Source organism: Mercenaria mercenaria, chromosome 2 (assembly GCF_021730395.1).
Source record: "Mercenaria mercenaria strain notata chromosome 2, MADL_Memer_1, whole genome shotgun sequence".
Classification (NCBI taxonomy): Eukaryota; Metazoa; Mollusca; class Bivalvia; order Venerida; family Veneridae; genus Mercenaria; species Mercenaria mercenaria.
In genome coordinates, this window is record NC_069362.1 from 53,775,180 (window position 1) to 53,792,342 (window position 17,163).

The window sequence follows — 17,163 nt, forward strand, 5'->3', positions numbered from 1 at the left end:
GATAATTGCTTATTAGGCACAGTGCAGTGTATGTTGTCATATAGCTGTACCCCTAAGTTTCAGACTGGGTCCATAAACAGCCAAGATGCTTGAAAGCTGCTGAGTGTAAAATCATATATCCATGGGTTTAAGATCTGACAGTGTTGTTCAAATGTGGGGAATATTAGATTCTTCCATCTGTTGTTTTAACAGAAGGTATTAATTTCAGTCAGTGTTTAACATATGACTTCTATGTCTCCAATCATTTAGTTTGTGAGAATATATGCAGTTTTTATGTATAGTACAGTCCTTTCAAGAAAAATGTTACAGCTACCTGCCCAGCTGTATATTTATGTAATTTCACAGAAATACCTAGACAAAATTTTTTCTCAAGCTGCTATGACAAGCCCCAAGGCTCATTTTTAATCAAATATAACCAAGGTCACAGGTATATTTGCAGGAAAAAGCATCAAAAGTGGGAAAGAAGATTATAACATGCAGCCTGTGTGATGTTATGTAGAATTTACCCATATTCCTTTCAAAGGTCCGTTTCCTACGGAGAAAAAAATTCTGATTCTGATTTTTAATTTTATTTTTTTTTTCCCTCCTCCTACGACCATGTGTCATCCTGGCTGTTCGTAAACCAAAAAATAAAAAAATAATGGCCTTAGATTCAATTACTTGTATGTATATACCCTAGAGAAACAATTTATGATTTTTTTATGAATTTCAAAATTAATTGCTCTACAAGTGTTGTGAAAGTGTACTGTAATTCTCCTGATGTAGCTATATTTCATTTTCAACACTTAACATGTTTAATAAGTTGCACGGGGGATTATTTCATATACCCATCATTTTATTAAATGTGTAAGTATGAGATACCAGCCTGTCAGATAGCATCAGAACTGAATGAAATACTGTCATGTTTTTATTTGTATAGTGTAACTAGAAGTTTTGAATACCTTTTGTTACCCATACAGGGAAGAATTGGACAGGCAGACAGAGCTTACAGAAAAATACTTTAGTAAAATGAAGGACCTGAAAATCATGTTAGAAAGAGCAAGGGTGAAGGTTGGTTTTTCTCTTGTTGTTCTAAAACATTTAATGTAAGACATATATATTGAGATGGGGGTTGGAGGTCAAAGGTAACAGCTACAGTGACCTTTGGAGCTGATAAACAGTTTCCGCTCAGTGGCAGGAGCACTTTGGACTTTACATACAACTGTTGAATTTAAAGGATGGTTTTCTTTGGTCAGGTGATGAGCCCTGTTTTTCTGTAGGGTCAATACTTAAAGGGTCAAGGTCACCTGACCTTGAGACGGGAAACATTTCTGATCAGTTACTTAAGAAAGCATTGGCCATGGCCTTCAAATTTATTAGCATAATTGGCTGTAGCAAGCAGATGGGCTTGTGTTTTAAGTCAACAGGTCAAAGTTGCAGACTAAAAAATTACATATACATTTGCATCTTGACAGGCCATCATGGACGATAAGTGTTGTGCAGTCAACTCTAGTTATATCTTACAGGTAGAGGAAGACTATTTACGATGTAAATATCTAGTCTTATAAAAATCTTTTAAACGGGTTTAGGTTTGTACATTAAATGCTAAAAATATTTAAACAAGATTACAGGAACTGCACCCTTCCCTGTCAGTAAATTACATAATTTAGCGATGTAGGAGATATATATGACCTAAAAAGTGTCTAAATATTAAAAAATGCCAACCTTCTGTCTAAATATTTTGAGAAATAATTATTCAGACATACTGTCCATGATTTATAATCTACACTTAATATGTTGTATCTTGCTTTATATATACAGGAACTGGAGTCAGCCGATCCTGCCAGATCTCAGACAGATGGTGTTTGGGACATTAATGAGCGTGTCAACAACACAAGGACGCAGTAGTAGCCAAAACTAAAGATCTAGAATATTAATGTAAACAACAAGAAAAAGAGCTAGACAGATTAAAAGATAAACTACATAAAAGAGCTCTATGTCTCTTCAGGTAATGGAGTCATTTTATTTATATACTTGACTGTAAAATTTCATACACTCCCCAGTGTGGTTTGAATTTTTGAGTCGGCTAAACGCTGTCAAGCGTTTGACGAGTCCTTGCTATCGCCAGATTTCTCATTCTTAAATGGCCTCACAACACAGCGAAGTGATGTAGTTCCATTGGCTTGTCTCTAATTTCAAAGAGTTCATTGATCGAATGAAGTTCATTTATGTCAATCCTATTTGCTATGACCAATATACGATGTAATCTGTCATATTTATGACTTGTAATTGTGCAATACTCGAATAAAGCCACGTATTTTCTTCCACAGTAACTCATTAAGCATAAACATGCATAACGATTCTGCGGGATTTGGTAATACATTTGCGCATATGATTATGGTGACGAATTTTATGCCCTTTTGTCACAAAATAGCAAATATGATGTTCACAAATTCAAATAAAAACTGCATATTAACTTATTAGCCAAATTATCCATTTGTTACCCTGTCTGTTTCAAAAAATAATCTTTAAAATCATTGCGCAAATAACAAATTTATTGTGCTGTGCATTTTATGAATTGCGCAGGCTTACAAAGCTTGCGTAACATCCAGCGAAAGACAAAATATAGTTCCAGAACATACTGCTAGTATTTTATTGAGTGGGTACCTCTGGAAGCATTGGAATGTCTCTTATCAAAGTGTTTACCAGATCGATGAAATTAAATTATGACAGCTTCATTTTAAATGACCCGAATAAGATATGTGCAGTACGTTAATTCTTCCGCGAGACTTCGCGGATGAATCCTAACTACATTTTGGACACTTCTCGGCGAACACGCGTGACCTGTTTATAACAACGCTTCTACGACTTTGCGTGGGTTGAATTTTGTAGTCAGTAAACGGATAAATTATCGGAAGAAGAAGCTCTTACTGGTTTGTTTAGTTACTACTAATATTAAAAATGATTTTAATTCTTATTTTTCGAGAAATAAACAAATCGGCGAAACATTAAATTGTATTTTCTTGTAGTTTTTGAAATCGAAAGTAGATCGTCTGTTTGGCTGCTTTAACGAAACGAAACAACTTTTTTATGAAAAGATTTAAATAAGAGGTAATTTAACCGTAAACTTCAATGTCAGATACTGCCAGTTGCTGCTAAATGTCTTCGTATCATCACAATTTGTAAAATATATTGTTGAAACTGGAGAAAAGTGTAATCGTATCCGGATATAATATTTTGGGTAAATATCGAGCTGTGTTATGAAATTTTAACATTCAAGTAACATACATGATAGATATTATTGTAACAGAAATGATTCTAGAATTTATTTTTATTACACCTACATATAATCTATGTCAGACTCGTAGTCTAGTCCTGAGGCATGATCTGAAAGTAAAAAGATGAAGTGACAGTCATACTTTGGATATTGTAATACTAGAAAGAATCTAGGTAATATTTAGAAATTGAAACAGAAGATTTTCAGTTAAAATCGCACCAAAGGCTATATCAAGGGTCTACATATTCAAAAATTTCTTGTGGTAATACCCCAAACCCTACTTGCAGGAGGGGGTATCCTCCCAGACCCTTCCCCCATATTGCCACTTTACAGTTTGATACATTTGCCCTTTTACCACCTGCCGCAATGCCCGTTGCAAAATCTGACTGCAATTTAAAGCGGAAACAGTGTTCCAGATAATTTTTTGACCCCATGGGTAATTACCCCCACTTTTCAGAAGATGGGGGTAAATTCAAAATTCCAAACTCGGATAAAGGGTAATTTTAACAATACTAACCGTCACTGTAGAGACAAAGACAGACATTATAACAACACCATAAACTATTCTATGTTTGTATTCTACTGCCTTTACTGACAAACAAATGCAATGCAGCAAACAATTTGCTCTATTTTTTTAGAGTCTCTTTATTGGCCCTTGGTTTGTATGCTTCCATAAGTCTTTTCTTCCTCCTGTCTTTTCTTTTTAGCCATATCCTGACTGACTTTGCTGGGTTGTAGCTGGTCACTGGTGGTCCAAGTAGACCAACAGTCATCAGGGCTTCTAAAGACTCATCCTTCAGAGCAGCTCTGAAATATTTATTTGTGTAACAATTAAAATAATTTTACAAGACAGCTTTACTATATGTACTTAAGTTTATACAAGTTTCTTACTTACAACATAATCTGCCCCAAACTATTATATGCTATGTGCCAAACATTATTTTGAATTTTGAGATTTTTATGTATCAAAATTTCTTTTATTTTTTCAATTAAATTTCTTAATGATTATTTTACCTGTATTTAGTCTTTAATCTGTTTTGGGTACTGAAGGATCGTTCACATTCAACACTGGTGACTTCCATACAGAGACCAATTTCTGCAAGTCTGGCAAAGTTTGGATACATATTCTGATGCTTCAAAATGAATTTCTTGCAGAAGTCCTGTAGAGATAGTTGTCTGTAACAACCTTTTAACATAGCCTTTACACCCTGCCATTCTTTAGTAAGTTCAGCACCACTGAGTAGAGGACTGACAGGAGTTTCATGAATAGTGTCATCCAGAGTTTTTATGCCCCCAAAGGGAGGCATATAGTTTTTGAACCGTCTGTCAGTCTGTCGGTCTGTCAGTCTGTCCCCAATTTTCGTGTCCGGTCCATATCTTTGTCATCGATGGATGGATTTTCAAATAACTTGGCATGAATGTGTACCACAGTAAGACGACGTGTCACGCGCAAGACCCAGGTCCGTAGCTCAAAGGTCAAGGTCACACTTAGACATTAAAGGATAGTGCATTGATGGGCGTGTCCGGTCCATATCTTTGTCATCAATGGATGGATTTTCAAATAACTTGGCATGAATGTGTTACACAGTAAGACGACGTGTCGCGCGCAAGACCCAGGTCCGTAGCTGAAAGGTCAAGGTCACACTTAGACATTAAAGGTTAGTGCATTGATGGGCGTGTCCGGTCCATATCTTTGTCATCGATGGATGGATTTTCAAATAACTTGGCATGAATGTGTACCACAGTAAGACAACGTGTCGCGCGCAAGACCCAGGTCCGTAGCTCAAAGGTCAAGGTCACACTTAGACATTAAAGGATAGTGCATTGATGGACGTGTCCGGTCCATATCTTTGTCATCGATGGATGGATTTTCAAATAACTTGGCATGAATGTGTACCACAGTAAGACGATGTGTCGCACGCAAGACCCAGGTCCGTAGCTCAATGGTCAAGGTCACACTTAGACTTTAAAGGATAGTGCATTGATGAACGTGTCCGGTCCATATCTTTGTCATCCATGAATGGATTTTCAAATAACTTGGCATGAATGTGTACCACAGTAAGACGACGTGTCACGCGCAAGACCCAGGTCCATAGCTCAAAGGTCAAGGTCACACTTAGACGTTAAAGGTCATTTTTCATGATAGTGCATTGATGGGCGTGTCCGGTCCATATCTTTGTCATTCATGCATGGAGTTTAAAATAACTACGCATGAATGTGTGACACAGTAAGACGACGTGTCGCGCGCAAGACCCAGCTCCGTAGGTCAAAGGTCCTAAACTCTAACATCGGCCATAACTATTCATTCAAAGTGCCATCGGGGGCATGTGTCATCCTATGGAGACGGCTCTTGTTTTGGTGACTTTTGGCTCATAATACAGCTTGGTGATACACTGGAGAGCATTTTGGTCTGATATGGTGAATGATAATGGCTCAAGGAGAAGCCCTAGACTGCTTAAAACCACAGAATCATCTTTTCTTATTCGCTTCTTAATATTGTTTGTCAAACTATCAATGTATGCTAATTTTACAGTTTCAAATTCACTGTCTGATTTTTCCTTTTTGTAATTCTTCAAAGGTTCCCCATTATAGGAGGGCCCAGAGTCATCAGAAATATCAATGGTCTTTCTCATTTCATACAAACCATTGCCTTCATGAGATTTCATGTATTCTAGTTTGCCAACAGTACCTTCAATTAAGGGAAAAACATCAGAGAAAACAAGGCTCTGTTGCTGCATATTACATGACAGTATCCCTAATTCTGTATGTATATCAAGCATTAGTCCAATCAGCAAAGCAGTTTTATAGGTAGAGAAGTATTTAAACAACCCTTTGGCAGTAGAATTTTCAGTTGCCAAATTAGAAAGCGCAGCTAGTAATGATCCAAAACAGTCGTACACAACTTCAACTGAACGTTTAAGCCCTAACCAACGGATAGAATGAGGTTCTTTAATACTTATTTCTGGTTCATTCAGCAAATCTTGCATGGCTTTAAGTGTATTAATCCATTTAGTTGATGAGGACATAAAGTTATATAAGCTTTGAAACATTTCTCTTAATTTTTTCATAGTGTCATTGTTCTTTATAGCATCAGTTATAGCTAAATTGAACCTATGTGCAATGCAGTGTGTTTGCGTCAAAAACGGACAAAATTTTGACTTTAGCTGCACACCTACACCAGTTTTTTTTCCAGTCATTACACTGGCTCCATCAGTAGCAAGTGATACACACTTTGTCAAATCCAACCCTAAAGATGTAATGACTTTATGCACTGATTCAACAATAGTATATGCACAACCATCAGGGATTTCAGTACTAGCCAAAAAGGAAGTTACTGCTTGGCCATTTCTGACATAGCGAACACATATTGACAACCTTTTGCTCACAGTAATATCAGTACTTTCATCAAGAAGTAATGCATAGAAGTTTGAAGTATTGATTTCAGTAATCAGGTCTTTCTTATAATTATCAGCTATAATGTCCTGAATTTCTGTCACTGTGGTCCAGCTTAAGTTTTTGTATGGCATTTCAACACCATTAAGCCTCTGTAACTCCAGCATGGCATCTAACTGGTTAATTGGAATTTCGTTTTTCATTAACGAGTATACTGTCCTGAAGAGTGAAATATCTGGCTGGTCCAGGTCTTTTAGGTCATCATCTCCCTCACTGTGTGAACTACAACAAGTTGAACTTTTAATGTCCTTCTGCCATGCCTCGATGTATTCTTCACTAGCACAGTGCCTTAAAAACAGAACAGAATAACATTTTATTCGTTATTTCAAATAATTCTGATACATACAGACAACATGCAAATTATTTTGCATCCTAGTAATAAAATCAAATGGACCTTGGCTGCAGCAGCAGGTAAGAGTAGTATGGCAGGGGTTCCACTGACCTGGGAGTAGGGGTTTGACCCTTGATGATTTTGACCCTCAAAATTTTAGCTGAAATGTCTTTATCATGGGTAATTTTACAAAACAAAAATGGTAAATCCCCCTGTATGGGTATGAAGAAAACATGGTGTTTTATTTAGGCCTACTCTCATATCTTTATGGTAAAATCTATAATTACAGAGATGTGATGTGCCGATGCTTTCTTCAAAACAAGCTGATTCACATTTGCAATGGAATCTAACACTGCATGGTCTGATGAAAAGGAAGTTAGAATGTAGCATAAATTTTATAAGTTTAAAACAGAGTCGTTTACCTGTCAATCGCTGATTTCTGGATATTAACACCTCCATCATTGGCCCATACATTTCCAGCACTGAATTTCTCACAAATACAACATTTTAGCCGCACGTCATTGTCCTTTTCAGTAAGTTTTATCCAAGGATACGATTTTTTCCAACTTTCAATGGTAGATTCTGTGACAGCCACATGCGACTTTTTATTTTTTAAAACGGCAGAAATAATGTCTTCGATTATTGGTTGCACCAAGCTCTTTGTCGGTACAGGTGTTTTAACCACAAAAAAGTTATCAATTTTTCTCTGTTTTGCTTCGGAAGCCATGATAAAAAATAATGTGTCTACCCTTACAGAAGAAAAAGGCCTGCTGCGTACTCTTGCTGTGTACATACAGCGTATATGATGCGTACATGATGTGTACTGAAATCAAGGGCTTTAAATAGTACGCAGGATATACACCGCACATACACCGATAGTACGTTTGTAGTACACTTTTGACATGCAAATGAGCTCTGCCGCGTACTACTTGCTGCGTACATGCTGTGGACTACATAGTACACAGGATGTACGCTGGAGGAATTTAGTATGCGGGAAATAGTACGCAGCATGTACGCGGCACATACACTTTTCACATGCAAATGAGCCTGCGGTGTACTACCCCTGCGGCGTACATGCTGTGTACTCCTGCGGCGTACATGCTGTGTACTCCTGCGGCGTACATTCTGTGTACTCCTGGCCCGAGTCCTGCGGCGTACATGCTGTGTACTCCTGCTGCATACATGCTGTGTACTCTTGTGGCGAAACTGCTGTGATAATGTAAATTCCTTACTCCACCAACTTTCTTATGCAAATGCTGATCATTTGGACAGAAAAAAACAGAAAAAAGATAAGTGACATGCATCAATAAGTATTTACCCTTACCAAAATAATGTAGATTGATGTTATCAAATAAATTAGTATGCTTTTCTTCATCCACTTTTCAATGAAATAAATCAATTTTTGTAGCATGTAATTTGGTAAACATCTGAAGAAAATGGCGTAACTGCATCAAGGGGAAACAACTTTAATGCAACTAAATATAAGTGTTATAAATTTCGAAGTATCTGCGGTGTACATGCAGTGTACTATTTTCTTGTACAAGTCCCTCCTGCGTACATGCAGTGTACTCCTTAAATTTTCAGAGTCTGTGCTGCGTACTTGAAGTGTACTAGTGACCTCCTGCGTACATGCTGTGTACTCGTTGAAATAGTACGCGGCATGTACGCGGCATGCAGTGTATGTAAAATGTACTCCTCTGGCGTACTACTGTGTTCGCGGCATATACACAGCAAATACGCAGCATGTACGCCACAGAGGCTTGCTTCTGTAAAGGTACTTTCGTTTTAATACAACGATCAAACGCTTGATTTTGATAAGTAAATACATAAAATTTCTAGAGCGCCTAGACGACGCAGATGTTCAAGTAGACTAGTTTACGGTTTCTAAGACAGGTAGAACGTTTTAGCGAAGTTAATAGTGGTTACCCGTCGCATTGTTTATACGGAAGTAGTGATCAGCTGTTTTCAACATGTTTTCATTTAAATATAATTAAGGTACGCTTCAAGTTTTAATGTCGTGCGTAAGTTCAAAGTCATGTACGTATAATGTACGCATCAAAATGAAATCATGTGCGTTTTTAGTTGATTTTTATGCCTAAAATACGCTGATATGCAGCTTATCTGGAACACTGGGAAAGAAACACCCCTCCCCACACCCACCCTGCTACCGACCACGTAAAAATGGCTCAAATATTTTTCTGCCCAGTCTGGGCCTGTCTGTCTACATGAATCAAAATGGATAATTGAAAGTGGATGGACTTCGGGATAACAGACATGATTTTTAAGGGGTTAACAAGTCTGAAATAGAATAAATGATAGTTTTAACTAGAAAAGAACTGCATTTATTAATATCGGTTACACTATATATTGACACTCAGCAACATTTACATACATGTATCTCTAAACGCAAAAGTAAGTATACTTTAAATTGACATCACTTATAATATGATTTAACAATACCTAACATATGACAACGCTATCGCCAGGCCCATTATAATATCTGTAAAATATCAGTTCTTTCGTCCATCCGTTACAAATTGTATGTGGCAATCCACGCTGTAAAATTTTCATATTATAAATTGTCATATTCAAATTTTATCATGTGCGAATATATACCAGCCGATAATTGCCTCTTCTGGCAATGCCGGAGGCAAATGTTTACTGGAAAAATATATAAAGTCATGGGCAGTATCTTAGTGTCAGCTGTCAAATTGTAGTTTTACTTTCAACATTTTTATTTCTGCGAGCCACTTCAATTTTAGAGAAATATATTGGGTTTAAATACTTGTATAATGTCAATCAAAGTTTTACTAGGCGTAAAAGAAAAAATTGTTTGTTTCGGTGGCCCGACCTACCCTATTTTTTTACCGCCGACCCTAAACTTTTTTAGCGGTCAAATCGGGCCGCATATTTTTGCAAATAAGTATATTATTATTTTTATAGCTCTTTGCACGAATGGACTACTCCACAGATCGGGCGAGTGGTTTTTACGTGGTAACTTTACCAAATTGAGAAATTAATACATCAGGTAAAATTACCTGGATTTACTGGAATTTACCCGCGAATCGTAAAAATATCAAAACGTCATGCTGGTAATTTTCCATTCCACAAACACATGCGCCCTATCGTAATATCTTATTTACATCGCGGTTACTTATGACACAATAAACGCGCGTGGTGCATTCATTTTTCAATGTAATCGCTTCAAATTTTCAACACCGCTTGAGAACTAATACAGTTTGAGTTCTATAACAATTTTAATAAGATATCGACAGGAATGTAGGCAAAATTCTTTAAAAATGATCAGATTTTCATATAATGTTTTGTAAAATTTCAAACAGCGCGATCTTGATTATTTCCTTTTTTCTTAAAGTAAATAAACGGTACATACTATGGTAATAAAATTCAGACTCTTGACCAGAATGTACAAAAAACACAATTAAAAAATCTTAAATAATGAAAAAGCGGCAGCAATTTAAATACATGGAGTAAAACGATTTTTGGCAAACAGATTTCTGTTAGCACGGCAGAATAGGTTACGTGACCTCGTGAACGTAAATAGAAATGTGGTTTTAAAATAAAGCAGTATGATGTTGTTGCGGATTTTAATAAGTTTTAAATTATTCATAGTACATGTATTTTTTGACACAACACTTTGTTAGATATTCTTTTCAAACAATATTAAATCTTGGGCAATAGGTCACAGAGGTAGGCTATCCACTATCATCGTTCACGAACTTTAATGTCAGTTTATCGGGATTTGCACATTCGCTTTTAAAAAAAGATAAAGAAAAAACTTTTTTATTGATTTCTTCTCAACAATTTAAGGAATCGAGAAAGTACGATCAGACAGTGATGTGTCACATGGCGCGAAAACATGACGTAATGCCATGACAATCTCGGGCAACTATACCGCTTTGATCTCCACTTCAGATGCCATAATAACCGACACACTTCTTTTAGCTCTTTGAGGGGGTGTTAATTGATGATGAAAACAAGGCTAATTACTTAGTTTATCATCAGAATAATTACCGATAATTATTAATATTTTGTTTTTTTTTTTACTTTCAACACGGGTCGACGTCGGGTGGACGATGATTATTGTGTCCATATTTTGGGACACTTTTCAAAATAATTATTTTTCGGGATAACAGATTGCTACAGTCTTTCATTTTTAATTATTTTAGAAATAAGTCCTGTTTCTTTGAGTCATATGAAGTTATGACGTCTACAACATCACAATTTATGTGATAGAATTGGAGGTCCACTAAAGTCTGAGCAGCTCTCCTAGATTTCAGCAGTTGGTGGACCTGCTGAAAAAAGTTAAGGTTGAGGCCTGCAGAGTCTTGAAAAGTCAGGTTTTAGATGGGATTTACAGGGTTTTCCCTAGCCCCAAAAAAGGTGGTAAATTTACCACTTTTCGAGGTCCATGTCCCCCTTTTCTTAGCAAAGGGGGGCATGAGTTTTCCCAAAAAAACAATTTTTCAAATTAATTAAAAGTTAATTTCAATCAATTTAAACTATTAAAAGCCCAAAAGAGTATCAAAGTATTCAAGCAAATCCTAACATGTCCCCCAAAATAGTCTCTTTTTTCCAGAAAAATAAATTTGGGGGGACATGATGTCCCTCAAAATAAATTTCCTAGGGAAAACCCTGGATTTATAGTAGTAAGACGTTGAACAACCACTTGCAGCTTTATTAATTCACAATTTGGGCATACCAGTCAAAACTCCATTGTCTGGCATTCCAGTTAATCCAGAATTTTAGACTGGGGTAGGGGGTGATGGTATTAATCTCAATGCAGATCAAAGATGCAAATCATATTCCTGGCCAGTGTGCTTTTACTTGGTTTTAGTTTGAAATATAAATGTTGGTTGTTGAATAATATTCAATATTAAAATTATTATTTAAAGAGAGAATTCACAGCAAGATTTCATTCAAGTTTCATGTTTAATCAAATATAAACCATGTTCTCCGCAAGTAATTGCCAACTTCTCCACATGAATTAGCGGTGGAGAATGAATGATATAGGACACAACGATCCTATGACCACTTGATCCGTAGATCGACTGCTCTACCTATTGAGCTAATCGGATGGGCTACTCTGGAAATGAAAAAACAACAAAACACAAACATAAAGCATATATTTATTTCATAATATTTAAATACACAATCAAATGGCATTTTATATTGCTAAAACATCATCAAAGTCATTGTACATTCAGGTGTAAATCAAACATAACAATAGGATGCATGTTTATAAGGTTTATAATCTCCCTGTTTGAAACTAGGATGGTGTTACCGTAGGTTTAAAAAAAAAAAAAAAAAAAAAAAAAAAAAAAAATGCCTACCTACCTACCCTATTTTTTTTGGCCATGTCACTGGAAACAAACAATTTTTTTTGTTAGGCCCTAGGCATCGACCGAATGTTCATTTCATTTATTGTAACAAAATCTCTCTTTAGTTGGGGAAAAAAACTAAAAACAAACTGAAACTGGTAGACTATACTGTCAGTACATCAATCATTAGCCGACTCAGGCCCTTCAGGCCTTTGATTTACTACTGATAGACAAAGAAGAACTGTAGTGAAATATTGGTACAGTGTAAGTTCTGAAAACCGAACGACCTCCGGACCAACATTAAAGTTCGGTATTTGGAAGTTATTGGATTTCAGAAGTTTGAAAGTTTGCAGTCAAAGTGGACGTGGTGCACTAGAGTTATGTTTTCTTATCGTAGGATGAAGGGGATTATTATCCTTTACAATTGTACAAGTTATAAAGTAATTAATTAATTTATTAATTAATAATAACATATGAATTGATTAATTTATACAAACATTAAGATTAATCAAGGATGAATGATAAATTTTCATTTTTATATACAAAATAATAATAATAATAATAATAATATTTTACCATCTTTGAAATTCCGAGTTTGTCAATATTTAATTGTTGTTGATAATGCATAGCTTAATCGATTTAAGTAAATCACTTAAAAACATCGAACTTTCTTTCATTCAAACAATAAGAAAGTTTTCCACATGTAAGATATTTAATTCATCACGTTTTCATAAATTAAAAACAAATACATGTAATTGTCGATTATTATTTCACATTGCATCAAATGGTCATTGTGATTATAACACGTGTCAAAATAAATGCGCGCCGCTAATAGATTAACAAAAGAACATGTTGACAACTTGCCACGGGCATTCTTGGATTAACAACATGTTAAAGACAGGTGACAAATTTAATCCGGCAAATATTTTGCTGTTCGGTATTTGGAAGTCCACTTTGGTGTTAAAACTTAAATGATCCTTCAAAAATCGTCCGGTTTTCAGAATTCAGAAGTTCTGGTTTTCAGAAGTTAAAAATATATTGAAATAAGAACAGAAAAAAACGGGACTTTCAGTTTCAAAGGTTTCCGGTTTTTAGAAGGTCCGGTTTTTGGAAGTTACACTGTATTTTAATGCATTATGGTTAATACATAGAGGATATTACATGAGTGTCTTTTCATATTCAATTTATTTAAAGGAGTTGAATATAATAATAAAAAGCAAGGCTCTGTCTAGCATTTTGTCAATTTTATTCAATGAGTTTCATAAATTTAACATGGAAAGACAAATGCAATAATTTTTTATCAGGTGTAAGCTTTTCCTGTTGAAACATCAAAATTTCGCCTTTCTTTACCTATTATAGACAAACCAATTCGGCCAACGTCTGCTATGCAAAAAATGACACTGACACAAACAAACATACTGTATAAATGACATTATCCTGGTTTACTGTAGGAGGAACGACAGAATAAGGGAGTGGCAGAAGTGTTTCAAGAGTTCTGACGGAGAACTGCGAGGGCTCACCATACCATGGATGATAAACTGTTAGATGTACTTGACACATATGAACGACAGTTACAGAATTTGCAAAAAGATTTGGAAATGTATAGGTACCTCATTTGATCGATATATTTGAAATCCGTTAAGCTGGGGAAATTCATTGATGTATTTGATAGTTTCACTTTTAACAGTCTTCCTTAAATAGATGAAGTCATTTGGGTTAGTTGACACTGTTGTGTTGTGCTTGCTGACTATCACCATGGTTAATTGGGTGGATTTACTGTCGTTAAATAATTTTAAGAAGTTTGCATATGCATAAAGACCTTAAAAATTTGTGCCACATATATTTGAAGAATTATTTGACCTAGAGTCATGAAACCATGGAGGAATATTATTCAGCATGTGAATTTGTGCACCTTGGGATTTGTTTGTGAATTCAGTTCTCAAGACCAGAGTTATGGCCTGTGACGTAATCAAAATGCACAATTGGGGCTTGAACGTTTGTGTCTCACTTTCCTCAAAACATATTTGATCTAGAGTCACAGATCCTTTTAGGAATATTATTGAGCCTATGAAGTTATGCACCTGGGGTACTGGTTTTATTTGGGATTTAACCCTACCTCTCCCAGTTTCTTTTCTCTTCCAGTTGCTATTATCTTGGGTTACATGATGATTTTTTTGTAGTATCAAAACCCCCATTCCACACTGCTGATGACTCTTTCCTATAACACAAGGTAATGTAAATGTTTACTTAGTTTTGCATTGTCAACAAGTAACATATGACAATACAGTGATAGAAAGTGTGTGGGTTGGGGGCACCATTCTCCTACGGACACACGACTTTAGTTATACATGTATTATGAACATACTTTCTCCTGCATATATATTATTCAGTTATGTACCGGTAACAAGTATTGATGTTTTACTATGTTACAGATCTGTTGGAGATGTAGACAGATCAGAGGGTTCTGAAGAAGATGAGAATTCCTCTTTCTTTTCCATACCTAAGGAACAGGAGACTTCCGGCAACTTCAAATCATTAATCAGGGTTTGTCATTATTTTGATCAGCATTCATGTATTTTCTTTATCAACTTATGTATAAGTATTTATTTCTGTCAACATTAAACTTTTAAACATTTCAGAAGCATCTGTGGAAAATTTAAAGTATCTTAAAACTCAAGAGTTAATTTTGTAATGAAAACTGCCTAAATCTCCCAACATCAAAATGTATTTACTTTTTGTACAATCATTAATGTAAAAATTATCATTTAAAGTCCGGTTTTTAACGGAACATGCTCCATATGTTATAATTGCAGTTGTTTTCAAATAAAATTGCTTTCTGTATTTGACAAATTTAAAGGCATACCATTTAGATGTGTTTTTAGCTCACCTGTCACATAGTGACAAGGTGAGCTTTTGTGATCACCCTTCGTCCGTCGTCAGTCCGTCCGTCTCGTGCGTCCGTGTGTCAACAATTTCTTGTCTGCAACAATAGTGGTTTCATTTATGATTTTATTATCCCCCGACGAAAGTCGGAGGGATATAGTTTTGGCGTTGTCCGTCCGTCCGTCCGTCCGGAGCCATATCTAGGAAATGGTTGGGAATATTTATTTAAAACTTCATATACATGTTCACCACAATGAGTTCTTGCGGCCCGTCAAGTTTCAGTCAGATTGCCCAAGTAACACTAGAGTTATGGCCCTTAGAAGTTTCTAGTGTTAACTATATAGGGTACTATAAATATGGCAATTTCTGCATCATAACTTTTGATATATTTGACCTAGAACTATGAAACTTAACCAGAATTTAGATCACCATAATGTGGTGGTGTACACACAATTTCATTTGGATTTATTTGTAAATTAAGAGTTATTGCCCTTTAATTGTATAAAAATCCACATATTTGTACATAACAAACTTACCATTTTGTAGAATTTCATTAAATTTCTTTCATTCTTTTCCATGAACATTTATTGTAAACATGTGAAGTTGTGTACCCACACCTGGTCACCCCCTTATCTTGATCACACCCCCTCCCCCCCCCCCCCCCCCCCCAAAAAAAAAAAAAAAAATCATTCCTTATTTTAGATTTTTTTCAAACAAACTTCATATACATGTTCACCACTATGAGGTTATGGGGCCCATCAAGTTTCAGACAGATTGCCCAAGTAACACCAGGGTTATGGCCCTTAGAAGTTTCTAGTGTTAACTATATAGGGTACTATAGATCTATAGATACGCCAATTTCTGCATCATAACTTTTGATATATCTGACCTAGAACTATGAAACTTTAACAGAATTTAGAGCACTATAATGTGGTTGTGCACAGACAATTTTGTACGGATTTCTTTTTGTAACTTCAGAGTTATTGCCCTTTAATTGTCTAAAAATCCACATATTTGTACATAACAAACTTACCATTTGGCAGAATTTCATTAAATTTCTTTCATTCTTTTCTGTGAACATTTATTATAAACATGTGAAGTTGCGCACCCACACCTTGTCACCCACTTGCCTTGGTCACACCCCCTCCCCCTCCCAACCCCTCTCCCCCCCCCCCCTCCCAATTTTTTTTTTTTTCATTTCTTATTTTAGATTTTTTCAAACCTTCAAGTTGTACTATTCCCCTCACTTCTCAACTCTCCACCGTCATGCCCACCACTGATCATGCATCCTCTGCCCCCCCCCCCCCCCCCACTCCAACTTCACCCTTTTACCTTTTTTTTTTTCATTTTTAATTTTCAATCAATATTTATAATCAGCATGTGAAATTTTGTTTCCTCTCCCGTTCCCCTGCACCCCCACCCCCTAAAAAAATAAATATATACATATATCTATATATAGATATATATATTTCCATTCCTTTTTTTTTTTTTTAAATGTTCAAACCTTCAACATGTTAAGTTGTGACTGCACAAACCTTGCCCTCAGCCATGTTCAAGATATCTTATCTGTGTTCTCTTAACGACATCAGATCTTTTAACTTCAAATGTACATGTAAAACAGCAACACCTGGTGCCAAACCACTCAAAGACAATATTTCATTCCAGTTAAACTTCAAGCTCACATTTCAGTTAACTGCATTTAATTTTAAAAGCTAAGCTTATTACAGTAAGCATATTCCATTCAAAATAAATTCTTTAGTCCGGATCAAAGTATCATACATTTATTGTGTACTCTTTAATTAAACATTTGTTTTCTGTTAAATTGATTTTGACTAATGAAATTATTTGCTTCTTATTAACATCCTTAACTTTTTGCCGGATATATCTTTTTGCCATTCCTC

General features: G+C 35.7%; 2 protein-coding genes and 1 long non-coding RNA gene across 3 annotated transcripts; 1 reads left to right on the forward strand and 2 right to left on the reverse strand.

The window, feature by feature from the left end:
- Window positions 1-958: 958 nt before the first annotated feature.
- Window positions 959-13,979, forward strand: LOC128555132 (uncharacterized). The gene is made up of 3 exons (XR_008369814.1): window positions 959-1,050; window positions 1,801-1,987; window positions 13,831-13,979. It is a non-coding gene; the product is annotated as an uncharacterized LOC128555132 (long non-coding RNA).
- LOC123525217 (zinc finger protein 862-like) lies at window positions 3,816-4,699 on the reverse strand. The gene is made up of 2 exons (XM_053536641.1): window positions 4,271-4,699; window positions 3,816-4,063 (listed from the first exon to the last, which is right to left on the reverse strand). The coding sequence occupies exons 1-2, from the start codon at window positions 4,561-4,563 to the stop codon at window positions 3,883-3,885; spliced, it is 474 nt and encodes a 157-aa protein (XP_053392616.1). The 5' UTR covers window positions 4,564-4,699; the 3' UTR covers window positions 3,816-3,882.
- On the reverse strand, window positions 5,466-7,782 carry LOC123558116 (zinc finger protein 862-like). Its single transcript, XM_053536640.1, has 2 exons — window positions 7,463-7,782; window positions 5,466-6,997 (listed from the first exon to the last, which is right to left on the reverse strand). Exons 1-2 carry the CDS (start codon window positions 7,765-7,767, stop codon window positions 5,587-5,589), a joined length of 1,716 nt encoding a protein of 571 aa, XP_053392615.1. The 5' UTR covers window positions 7,768-7,782; the 3' UTR covers window positions 5,466-5,586.
- Window positions 13,980-17,163: the final 3,184 nt, after the last annotated feature.

What these genes read in the sequence shown, in the direction of transcription:
- LOC123525217 (XM_053536641.1), bottom strand. Translation starts at nt 4,563, where the DNA reads ATGCCTCCCTTTGGGGGCATAAAAACTCTGGATGACACTATTCATGAA. An exon ending in AGATTAAAGACTAAATACAG is followed by an intron (nt 4,064 to 4,270) that starts GTAAAATAATCA and finishes TAAATATTTCAG; the next exon opens with AGCTGCTCTGAAGGATGAGT.
- LOC123558116 (XM_053536640.1), bottom strand. Translation starts at nt 7,767, where the DNA reads ATGGCTTCCGAAGCAAAACAGAGAAAAATTGATAACTTTTTTGTGGTT. An exon ending in CAGAAATCAGCGATTGACAG is followed by an intron (nt 6,998 to 7,462) that starts GTAAACGACTCT and finishes TCTGTTTTTAAG; the next exon opens with GCACTGTGCTAGTGAAGAAT.